We start from the raw sequence: 12,777 nt of genomic DNA, 5'->3' as shown, positions 1-12,777 counted from the left end.
GCGGACTTACCATTAGGCAAACACAGGCAATTACCTGGGCCCCGAGATTTCCAGGGGCCCCAAACGTTTCATGAAAACGGATGAATAAAAAACTTTGATTTAAAGCAATTATTATTGTTTTAGTCTTAATTTGTGCGCTTAAATATACATAAAAATGCTTAATCTATCATGATCGTTTTGACTGCTCCCTCCTCCCTTCCCATGCAATGGACTATTCCATGTTACTGCGCATGTGCAGGCTTGATTCAGGAAGACAGTACCAAAACAAACTTGTTGGCACGGTTTTGAGAGGTTTTGAGTTGAGAAAAATTAAGCAGAGTTATCCCAGTGGAGCGGAGAAGAGGAGAAGGCGAGAGGAAAGTAAACAGTTTTCAGCAAAACTAGGTACTCGACAAGCCCAGGGTTGGGGAGTAACCCGGCAACTATTAACCTCTTAAGCCCGAGAGCCCCCACCGGCGGGGACAACAGCACCCCCCATAAATGAAAAACGTCTCAGGGCAGTTAAACACGCATGAATATAGTCATATGACACCGTGACTTGCGGAATAAACCGTCAAAGAAAAATCCAAACAAACTTCCCATTGTAAATTTACAACTACAAATGATGTCATACCTCTGCTGTTTTTATGGTTAAAAGTTGTGTCTGGTTGCATAATATTCCTAGTAACAGCTACTCCAATGTCTCTGGATCATTTTGAGTCGATTCAAGACAGTTTTCATTTATTTACATGGCATGGGGGATGAATTGCAGATAGCCTGCCTCGTCGTCCTCAATGAGAACACACGGTCTTTGTCTCCATCTAGTGGTTGAACTGTGCTATTGTGACAGATTTAGCCAACTGCACTACTTTCTGGAGGACTTGAACTTTCTGCTGAAGCCCAATCTTTTCTTCATTCATCAATATTTAAGAATAACAATTTTAATTTCCCTAATTTCTGAGCTGTGGAAATTAATAAAGGTAAAATAAATTGAAGAATGTTGACTCTTGGATGCCATTTTTCTTTAAATAGTATCAGTTGCAGGACAAAATGTACCACATTTATGTTTTGTGTATCTGATTAACCTTTTCTCTGAAGACAGGAATAAGATCGTTCTCTAAAGTAAGTGTTAACTAAAATCAGTGTCCCAGATAAACACGTTCAACTAGACGATTTTGAAGTAAACCAAAAGTACTCTAAAAGTATTTAGAATACATTACTTTACTTGAGTAATCCAAGGGAATACATTACAGATTACATTTTAGGACATGTAATCAGTAATCTGTAGGGGAATACATTTTAAAAGTAACCCTCCCAACACTGGACAAGCCAGACGCTCTTGCCAGTAGTAGCACTGCTGTCAGTGTCAGCTGAGGACGAGATGAAGTGGAGAGTGACACAAGTGGCCTTTTTCATCACGAAGATGTGAGTATTAAAGCGGTCGAAATGGTAAACTATATTAAATGCTGATTAATGTTCTTATCAATTACAGTAAAAGCACTGAGATGATTCACTTGTTAGATAATAATCCTCAAGAAAGATTTTAAGGACATTTATCTAGCTCAGGAAATAGGAGAATTTTCTCAAATTCACACTTTTTAGCTGATTCAAAATCTTTGTTTGGTGATAAATATTATTCACTGGCCAAATTTTAGTGTGATAATGTTAAGTCTGCCATGTACAGACATGACCTGAAAGAAAAAAAACAAATATGATGAATATGAGGAGAGGAAAGAAAAAATTAGAAAAGGGACAGGAAGACAGAGTAAGTTTGATAAAATGATACTGTTAAAATGTTTGTTCTCATAATTGACCTTGTTATCTTTTGTGGTGTCTTTTTTTTAGAACAACAATATCCAGGCTGAACCTACTTGCTGCTGCCCACATTGAAGACCTTATGTTCAGGTGAGAATAAAACGTTTGTCAGTGTAGTACGAGAATGTGGAGGGCCCCAATGACTGGGTTTGCCTTGGGCCCCCAAATGACTAAATACGCCCCTGGTAGAAATACCACCGTGTAAAAATATTCCTTTACAAGTTAGATTACGGCATTTAAAATCTAAATAAAATAAGTATAGAATATGTGTTCGACAAAACTTCTGCTGTGTAATGGACATTCTACTTTATATACAGTTAACTAGTTTAGTCCAGTGGTTCCCAACCTAGGGTTGGGGCCCCTCCAAAGGGTCAGCAGATAAATGTGAGGGCTGGTGAGATGATTAATGGGAGAGGAAAGAAGAAGAAACAAAGTTCTGATACACAAATGTGTTTTCAGTTTTTTGGACTTTTTCTCTAATCTTTAATTTTTGCTGAAATATTTATTGAAATGAAAGCATGTGAGAAGTTTAGAGGGAAAAATCAGTATTTGGTGGAGCTGTTAACAACTTATAGACATCTGAAATGTGAGCTGACTACACACTGCTGACTGGTTTCATATTTAACAATGTGTTGCATTTTAAAAGCTTGTTATATTATCCATTGTGTCAAATCTGAAAAGTAACTAAAGCTCTTAAATAAAGGTAGTGGAGTAGAAAGTACAATATTTCCCTCTGAGATGTAGAAAGTAGCATCACATGGAAATACTACAGTAAAGTGCAAGTACCTCAAACTGTACTACAGTAAAGTACAAGTACCTCAATCTGTACTTGGGTACAATACTGGTTTAACAGCACTTTGTTTCTTTGTTACTTTCCACCACTGAACAATAAATGAAAGCCACTGAAATATCCGTTTAAGAGAGAACACTGTGAAAACACTGACTAGAGCTAAAAGGTCTCATACTGAGACTACTTTCTATAGTTCTAATGAAAACTATGTGGATGTGCTTTGTGGGTTCACAGAGTAACAGTGACACTGTTTCTGGGAGAGGATGCTGTGCAGATATCACTGCAGGTAGGTGAGAAAACACAAGTCTTTAAGTTATTTAATGGAACAGTGGTGCTGTAACACCATACTCTACCATACCTTCATCATCATCATCATCATCATCATTCAGCCACCAAAACAGCATATTCTGAAACTTCATTCTTGCACATGATGTAAAATATGTTTTTAAATTGATGCAGTGAGACCTGCTGCAGGTAATCATAATAATGTCCTGATCATTTCAAATGAGATTTATTTTCATTACAAAACTGACAACAGAAATCATAAATCGCCAGAGACATGCGTAATAGCTCAACCACTTTTTTTTTAATAATACAGAACAAAGGGAAACCGCACCATCTGATTTGCCTCCATGATATTCGGTGGTCAGAAGTAAAATCCTTTCACACCCTTCAAACATTTTGGTATTGGATGTGTGGTATTTGACTCCAGGGTGCACTAAAAGATGAGACTCTCTCTTTTCGACATTGAATCTTCTATTTTAAGGTTCAAATGAAGCAGATTCTTAGAGAGTTCATAGGCCTGGCACTCTCTTCAACAAACTGCTGTATTCAGAGTTTCTTCTGCTGTGCCTGTTCACCATGTAACAGTAACACAGTACAACAACCAAACACTGATTTGGACATTCACTTGTCAAACTGGTACCTGGCTCATTTCCAGCTGCCCAGTCACACCAGCATTCATGACAGCAAATGACTACAGAGTAAAAACATCAATATGAAATTATAATAATAACTAGATTCAATGGAGACATTAAAGTTCATCTTTGGTGAACTTATGTAAACAAGCCAGTTTACATCGTTGCCTGTTGCCTTTCATTTTACTGATCTCAAAGTGGGCGATTGTACTGTAGAGTCCAAAATGGTAAAAATAACATATGAAGCTAAAAAAATCCTAAAAGATGATGTTCTTTAATAGAAAAAAAAATCTTGTACTCATATTTACTTTTCTTGTGCACAAGATCAGACAATATCTTTCCAGACTTTGTGACAGCTTGTTCAGTTTTCTATGTTTTTCTGTCAGAATAATAAAACCTGCAGTGAGAAAGATCTTCAGCTACTTTGTGACAAGATTGTTAACCTGTACGCTCATACTAAGTGTAATCCTATTATTTATATAGTTTCTGGTGCTGCTTGATCAGTTCAACATGTGACAGAATTCCTGGCTTCACTGGACCCTTCTAGTGTCAATCTTTGAGACAAAAGGCAAAAATTAAAGGGTCATTCCAGTTTATTCTACTTTTTCTTTTTAAGCCGGCATTTCTATTGACTGTTTGGCTAATTTAACAGACCTGCAGGTTTGCTTCCAGTCTGCCTGATCATATCATTTCTCTCTTTAATGATCTCACTGTGCTCTCAGATCTCAGTTAACTATTTTAATTACATTGAGTATCTGTTATTAATACTGTAGCACTTTGATTTTCCCTATGAATGGAAAGTGTGGTATCAATTAAATGTACTATTATTATTAACCCTCCTGCTGTCTTCCCACCGGGTCATAATTGACCCAGTCTAGTAGAAGTTATTACCCAATTCTGTGTTGGGTCAATTTCATTACAACTTATTACCACAGATTTCACACATATTTTTGGAAATTATGGTCAAAAAGCATGTTATCCTGTATCTTGTTTGTTTTGACTGTTTATTAAGCATAAAGTATAAAATATCACCCAGTTCTGTGTTAGAGCTTTTTAGCCAACTTCATTTTAACTTATTTCCACAGATTCTACATGTCTTTGGAAATTATTGTCAAAATATTGTGACCTGAGGACAACAGGAGGGTTAATTGGTAATTTTGTGATTACAATTTTACGAGGATTGATAGAAATGATGATGAAAAACTACAAAAGTAGCACCCAAGCTGAATATTTTTTTTCTTTTAAAGTGTCGGACAATTTGAGTGCTGATTTGAAGTCAAAGTGAAAGTCTTGTGTTGTATGTACATTTCATTTTAGGGTTCATTTTTCATGTATGGATTCGTCATTGAAACATTCAGGAAGAGGCCAGTGTATGCACTCATATGTGTCCAAATACTTAATACCTTCATTAAATATGTACAAAAAATCCAGTCCAATTATTAACCTATGTTGTGTTTTTAAAAAAGGACTTGCAGTTAATTTAGTAGAATTTAAAACACATTCAGATCTTTGTGTCAGAAACAGGGTCAACATGAGAAATACTGAGGAAGCATAGATGTAATATGTTATCTTGTCAGATCTTCCCTCTCTCTTTGTCATTCATGTAACCATCATCTTACACATACACACATTCATACCCGCTAATAGAAACGCGCGCACACACACACACACACACACACACACACACACACACACACACACACACTGTCTCTCTCTCTCTCTCTCTCTCTCTCTCACACACACACACACACACACACACACACACACACACACACACACACACACACACTGTCTCTCTCTCTCTCTCTCTCTCACACACACACACAGTAAAAATACAATGATCAGGAACTCTTCTGTTGCATTTCAAAGTTAGTTTGCTGTCAATATAATACACACTAAATAGTACAGAGGTCACAGTAAATTTACAAAAGATAATCTGCCTGAGGCAACTTAAAAAAAGCATTGTCAGGCCTCTCCAGCATCAACTGTGAATCCACACTGGTTTTTCTGGCTTTGTCTCACAAATGAAAAATGGAAAGATTGGTTGTTTTCCCCCTTCATTTGTCTGGTTGATATTTGAGAGGAAAACAACTGAGAAAAAACAATCCAACACAATCCAGAGCAGGGGTTCAGAAACATCCTCGAGGCTGGACTTCTGTTCTGTTCCATCAGTCTGTAATAGAAAAGTCTTCTACTTTGAATGTTCCTTTTCCCCCCCTCATTCCTCATCATCTATCCATCAGCACAGTTCCTCCAGGTTTTGATGGGAAGAGCCACGTGTCTTCCAAATGTCACTAGTGTACACAGTGTTCTGTTTCCTCCTTTTTAAATAACTTCAGTGCGTACAGGAGAGACAAGTGTGTCTACTCTGTGTTGCATTGGTTGGACTTTTTTTTTTTATGGAGTAAGGCCATAATTCTGAAAGTAAAAACAAGATTAGCGATTCTGTGTGGCATGCTGTTGTTGGGTGTGTCTGATACGCCACAGCAGCACAGAATCTCAAACTCCTCAAACACACACACACTGTCTTTAATCTTAAGGTACCGTCATGTTTTCAGATATTCACTGATAAATTACAATCTCTGTGCCCCGTCTTCTATCCTCCAACTCAAGTTACACTTGAGAGAAATAAGAAAGCAGCACAGTTCATCCATGTTTCTAGATGAAAAATAAAGCAGCACATGTGCTTTCTGCTGCTCCGTCACACCTTCACTGCTCTGTGTGAAGTGATAACACAATTTCACTTCGTCTCTACGTCTAATCAGACATTCATACAAAGATGATAATGACTCCAGATTGATTTTGTGATCTTATAGGCCGCTTTAAAATAACTTTAAAATAACTTTCAGTAGTAAACATAGTTTTAGCTCCAGTTTTTATGAATGTTGAAATTCTACTATTTATATCGACACAATGCAGGATAAAATGATTTCTACTGTAGGGTTAGGGTTAGAAAAAGCAAGCAGATGCGTATATCTGCTTGCTTTTATAACTCAGTGCTGTGACTTTGCATCTTCATAATTAGAATGACTTACTTTGTTTTAAATAAGTTTGACAGTGTCAATATTGTAACTGTATCTCATCATTTCTCAATTTTTCTTAAATTGATACCCCCTAATTGTAATTTAAAAAGTCAACATATTAATTTTCATTTTTTTTTTTTAAATGGAATTATTTTTTTGTTTCATCATTACATTTGCCAATTCATATATTTCAGTTTCCTGACAAAATTGGGCAAAAATAAGCTTCTGTACAATCAAACCAACAGGAAGCTGCAGTCAATAAAGTAAAGTTCATTTTTCAGCAGTAACACCAGTGTAGGATTGGGCGATATATCATATTAATTGGATTGATTTGACTTTTTGTGAAAATCCATATATACCACTGTGCACAAAATGTTTTTTCCGTCAAAAGGTTATGTAGATGACAGCTGCTACATTTGTGATTTTGACCTGTGACAGTCTTGTAACGTGTGAATAGTTACATTATACTAATACATAAATCAGCCAGCCAGCGTCAGTCAGACCTTTGTGCTGCATCTGGATGTTCCAAAGAAAGAAATGCCAGAAATAAGTCACAAGGAATCATTTCATGGGTGAGTTATTTCACAGCAACTTGCGGAATTGAATCTATTCTCACTATAAGTGATATTAAGTGACTGTTAATCTTTGCAGTAGGGCATTTTATTGCAAATTTATGAGTGAAGTGACTTTGTAGCTTCCATTTAATATTCCATTTATTAACAGCAGACCTGTCAATATATTATAACTATTAAAAAATATTGACTATTAATCCTGTATTTTTTAAATCACCATAGCAACCATACAACAATATGAAAACACAAGTACTTAACATAATTACAAAACGTGGACTCAATATTAACTTATTGTAGTAATATTAACCTGCTGTTCATTTGTATTTTGGTATGAAAACCATCACTTTTGTTCAACAAAGTATTCCTTATTAGTATTTTAGGATAACCTAAACTGCTTATAAATGGATTATTACTGCTCAACTTTCATTTCATCAAGCAAAAAGTGATTTAAATTGTGAACTGACCACACGATTTCTGTCCATACCGCCCAGTCCTACATCAAGCTTCATACTGATAGTTTGAACCAGAGCTGACAGGAAGTGAAGTGCACAGTGCTTACTTCTTAGCTTCCACATTCTTGTTAGTATCTGCTGCAGGTGAGACAGTCTGACCTGTGCTTTGGTTGTCACATTTCACTTGTTATATCTACTGTCTTTAACATGCGACAAATGAAACCTCCTGTCGACAAGTTTATTGATGAGCTTGAAATAGTTATCAGTGCAGTTACATTAAGTTTCTCTAGAAAATATTGTCTTCAGCAGTCAGTCAGTTCTCTGAAGTACAATGTGTTTCACAGATGTAACTTTTGATTTGTCCTTAGGAAAAGTTTGAAACAAACTGCAATTCATTCTGAGGAGGAAAAGAATTCCTTATTGTGTGTTTTGTGTTTCACAAGAGATGAATGGGAAATGCTTCAGGGTATCATCACTGGCACAGATGGAAGTTTGGCTTTTTTTTCTCCATCTTTCACAAACAGAATAAAAATGTGCCAAGAGTGTTCGGAAACAGAAAATCCTGTGGAGACTTCATCGCCACATAGTTTCTGCAGACTGTACGATACTTCTATTTACTCTGCAGTGTCTGTTTTACTTTGGCTTATTAATATAGAACATTTCTCCTCCTCAGCCCAGTGCAGCTCGCTTTACTCAGACAGAAAGACACTTTTATTCCTGCTACTTTATTTCTCCCTTGTTCTCTCAGTCAGACATAATTAACACTTCGTAGCTCCTCGCAGTGACTAAGTCAGCTGAGTTTTCAGACAGGAATAATCAGCAACAGGTGCAGAGGCAAAATGTCACAAAATCTTGTAATTTCAATTGATTTGACAAAATTAACAAATCTGCACATGGGAGCAAAGTAAATCCAAAATGGACAAGTAGGAAATTAGCTCAGCTGACCAGTAGAAAATACAGGACACTATGAGAGTCTGTCAGCTGTGTGTCACCATCCAGCTTTATATAATCCTCCTCTGTCAGAATATATAAACTGCTCCACAACAGAGGTGTGGTATACACACAGCTATAAGACATTATGGTACACAAACATAGTGTACCTGCTCTGGACATGACAAATTTGAGGGCACTACATGGTTAATACTTTTTAAACTTTAGTACTCAGATGCTCAAAATGATATGGAGAACATAGAGTGCACTTGGTAGCCAATGGGAAGTGATTTCTGCCACACCCACCTCAGGAAGATTTCATGCTCACTGTGTTGAGACTCAAATAGTGGGCTAGAACCAGCTTCTATTGGTGGGAAACTAAACCAAGCTGAACAGGTTGCATCATTAAAAGCACATGTGTGTATCAGCAGTTGAATTTCTGCTGTCATCGGTAATGGATCAACACATGGAGTCTGTTTTAGTTCACAAAGAGTAATGGGTTAAGAAAACATAGATATGGATGAGTGCAAAGAAAATACATTAAAAGTCATAAAAGCTGGTGCACAGCATTTCTTGGTGTTCCTGTCATTGATGATGTTTGCAGTAATGATATGTGTGGACAGCGTTCACAGGAGCACTTCATTACAAACTTGAAGTAACATTAAACCATCTCACTGGGGGTTCCCTCTGCTGAGGTCAATAATAGTGTTTCCTCATATTTTAAAGACTTAACATCATAATTAAAATCATTTTTAGGCCAGAATGTGACATATAGTCATTTGTACAATGTTTAACTGACTTAAAATCGGACAGACTTAACTGACCTAACTATTTGTTTGTACACGTTTAAACAGCTGATCAAAAGTCTTTGGATAGAGTGTTAGGAGATCTAAATGATAAGATAATGGTGACATATATTTTTCAGTTAATATTGTCAAGCACTTAAAATGAAATATTAATAAAAATGTGTTTATAGGAGTTAAGATGCCAACTATGAATGGAAACTTTAGTTGCATATCTCTCCCTCGTTTTCTTGTATCGCTCTTGCACGTGAACATAATGCAAGGATGTATTTCATAAGAAATCACTGAAAACATTCATAGAGACTAATACGACTAACATCATCTGGCTTTGCAAAGTTATCCAGCATGATAGTAAAATTTAGATTTAGACTAGAAGAGTTGCTTCTTTGTCCTCCTTAGCATTCTCACAGTCACCAAACTAACTCAAACAGCATTTGTGTCAATCTAGGGCTTTTTCCAATTGACCTTCTTTATGAAGCAGCTTTCGCCATTTGTTGGTGGCTATTTGTCTGGCTTGGTTTCCACAATGACTGCATTATTACTTGCATGTTTTGCTATCAAAATATATTTCCCCTGTTATCAAAAGTCAAGGTCTGACTCCATGTATGCTGTTGTGTTTGAGTGAAAAAAAGGGTTCATAGATGGAAATACATGCTTACCCTTCCAGTGTTTTTACCATGACACTCACTAGTTTACACCCACTGCTTCAAAGTAGCTTGCATTGAATCAAAACGCCAAGAGAACTCAAGCAATCACTCCCACAATACATCTGTTGGCTGCCCCTTATTTTTTCTCATGTTTAGATCATCATGTCTGCTTACATGACACAATAAGGCTCTCGTGGCAGATGAGGTTTAGTCCTGCAGCAGGCTGGTAGGTGGGAAAGAAGCCCTTTCTTCAAGTCTTTGTTCAGGAAGAAACAGACAATAGGATTCACACCGGCTTGGGCGAAACTCATCCACACAGTGGTGGAGAGGTACCGGTGTGGTATTGTGCAAGCCTTGACAAACACCCTCCAATAACAAGCCACTATGTAGGGAGACCAGAGCACCAGGAACAGCAGGGTGATCACATAGAACATCCTGCCAAGCTGCTTCTCCATTTTGAACTCCTCCATACCCAACAGGCGCCGGTTCTGGTTGTGCAAGTTCTGCCGGATTCCCAGCAGAGTGGGTGGCATCGGACCCCTGCCGAAGCCCGCGATCCAGTTGGCTGCTGCTTGGCCAGTAGCCCCTGGCCCATGGAAAGTCCAGTTCTGACTGATGGCCGGCACCATCTGGACTGGCTTCATCTTGCGGTGCTTGTACTCAAAGAGGATTAACTTCATGTAGACGACATGTGTGGCCAGAATGAGCACAGCTAGCATTAGCATGAAACCCAGCGTATCGTTAGCCTTGAAGTAGCGATGCTCAAAAATGCACTGGTCCTCCTCGCGAATGAATTTGTATGTGCCCACGTCAAAAACAGGCGGGAACGCCATCGCCACAGAAAGCGTCCACACCATGCACACCACAGCCACGCATGTCCAGAATGTCATGCGCTTCGAGTAAAAGCGGTGGTGTGCAATGGCCATGTAGCGTGTAACACTGATGCAAAACAGCATGAAGGCGGCATGGAAGCAGAAGAGCACTGCCATGAAGGCCACCACCTTGCAGCTCAGCACGCTGTAGGTCCAGGCTGAGCCGTTCTTTATAGACACCAGCACAAAGGGGAAGCAGATGGCTGAGCGAATGGTGTCTGCCAGGCAAAGATCCAACAGGAAGTAATAAGGTGCCTTGTGCAGGGCCTGGTCCCGCAGTACCAGCAGAGACACCACAAGGTTGCCTACCAGACTGATGCAGATGATCAGCCCCAGTAGCACCAGTTTGATATAGGTAGAGACAGCAGAGGAGGGACTCTCTGCTACCATACCTCCTGTGGTAGCCACCACTGCTGCCATGGGTCCCGCAGGCCCCTCGCTGCTCTCGTTCCCATTCGCCATCCCGTATGCCCCCCCGCCCATATAACACCTTTCCCTCAAACACCAAAGCCACCACTCCTCCACCGCCTCCTCCGTCTGCTAGGCGTTCCTTCGTCCTCGTGGTTGCTTCCCACCCGCAGTTCACAAGGAACAGGAACACCTCAAACCACATTGCCCCATTGTATGTTGGCTCACCTCCTGGTCCTCTCCAAGAGCCTGAAAAAAACTACAAAAGACAGAGAATTAGGAGGAGAATAGGTCTGTGTGTGACATGTCTGTACAGTCCAGGTATACCATAAACACTAGATTTGTATATTAAAGTGTAAGATGACTTCTTTAGCTCTAATGAGGAAGCCAAAGCAGACAGTCCACAGATAGTAAACAGTATATGTGATTTTACATTGAATTAAAAAGATAAACTACTATTAAATCCATCTGTAATCATGAACAGTTAAGAAGGCCAACCCCCTTGCATTACTCATGTGTCAATATTATGTAAAATGTTCTGGTAACCATGGTAACACCTATGGGCATATGTGAGGACAGGGAGTTTTCCTGACACGATGGAAAAGTGAAAAGTAATTAAGACAGTTGTGTTATTGTATATTTTAGCTCCTCATTTAAATGAGTGAAACATAGCAACCAAACAGTAACTGTCCATTATATTACAGTACAAGACATTTTCACCCTGTGTCTGTAATAAGTCCATATAAATATGTACAAGAACACAACTAAATGGAATCATTGGGAATTTTCTTCTTTCTTAATTTTTTCTCTACAACTATTTAAAAAAAATTGATAGGACAATTTCGAATACTTCTATTTTAGAGATCATTATCTTCGGATATCATAAACAAGCAATATACACTATCTCGACTCACTGATACACTGATGTAGGCCAAATATATACACAACATTCAATCAATAACACACATTATACAGAGGAAATATTTTGAAATAAAGGCCAGTAATCACTTGAAACAGGTTCCTCGTCCATGCAGAGTAACCCAGCTATTGATCATCATCTGGTAAAGGTCTCAAAGTTTAAAGGCTAATCTGTTTACATGAACCTTTAATACTCTGTTGCCACAAATAAATAATTTATAGCAGATATAATAAAAGCAGACAAGAGGAAGATGCACAATTAAAAAAAACTTTAAAAAAACTAATGCCAGTCAAAGTAATGACAGACAAAACATGAATTATAATAGGTGATCAAAAAAATATGGTTGACTCATAAAGACAAATTGTATCCATCAACTAAAACTCCTCAAAATCACATAAATAGTATAAGCTACCAAGATAATCAGTAAGCATATTTCAGTCATATTATAGAGTGGGTCTCAGTTTTTGAATTTTAATAGATACATTTTCTAAAATCATGTTTCATTTTGTCATTATTGGGAGTGTGCAGAAAGTGCAAAGGTTTGAATCCTTTCTGAATGTGTAACCAGCAGAGAAAGCAGACTGTGTCTAAACCACTTCTCGCTGTTTGACTACCCTCTGGCTGTATCACACCCTTCATCACTGAGTTGT

At 38.1% G+C, this 12,777-nt stretch overlaps 1 protein-coding gene across 1 annotated transcript; it reads right to left on the bottom strand.

Annotated features, from left to right (window-relative positions):
- Positions 1–10,098: 10,098 nt before the first annotated feature.
- On the bottom strand, positions 10,099–11,283 carry gpr173 (G protein-coupled receptor 173). The gene has a single exon (XM_053317055.1). The coding sequence runs from the start codon at positions 11,281–11,283 to the stop codon at positions 10,099–10,101; it is 1,185 nt and encodes a 394-aa protein (XP_053173030.1).
- Positions 11,284–12,777: the final 1,494 nt, after the last annotated feature.

Source organism: Scomber japonicus, chromosome 4, assembly GCF_027409825.1.
Source record: "Scomber japonicus isolate fScoJap1 chromosome 4, fScoJap1.pri, whole genome shotgun sequence".
In the NCBI taxonomy this organism is placed as follows: Eukaryota; Metazoa; Chordata; class Actinopteri; order Scombriformes; family Scombridae; genus Scomber; species Scomber japonicus.
This window is presented reverse-complemented; position numbering and strand designations above follow the sequence as displayed.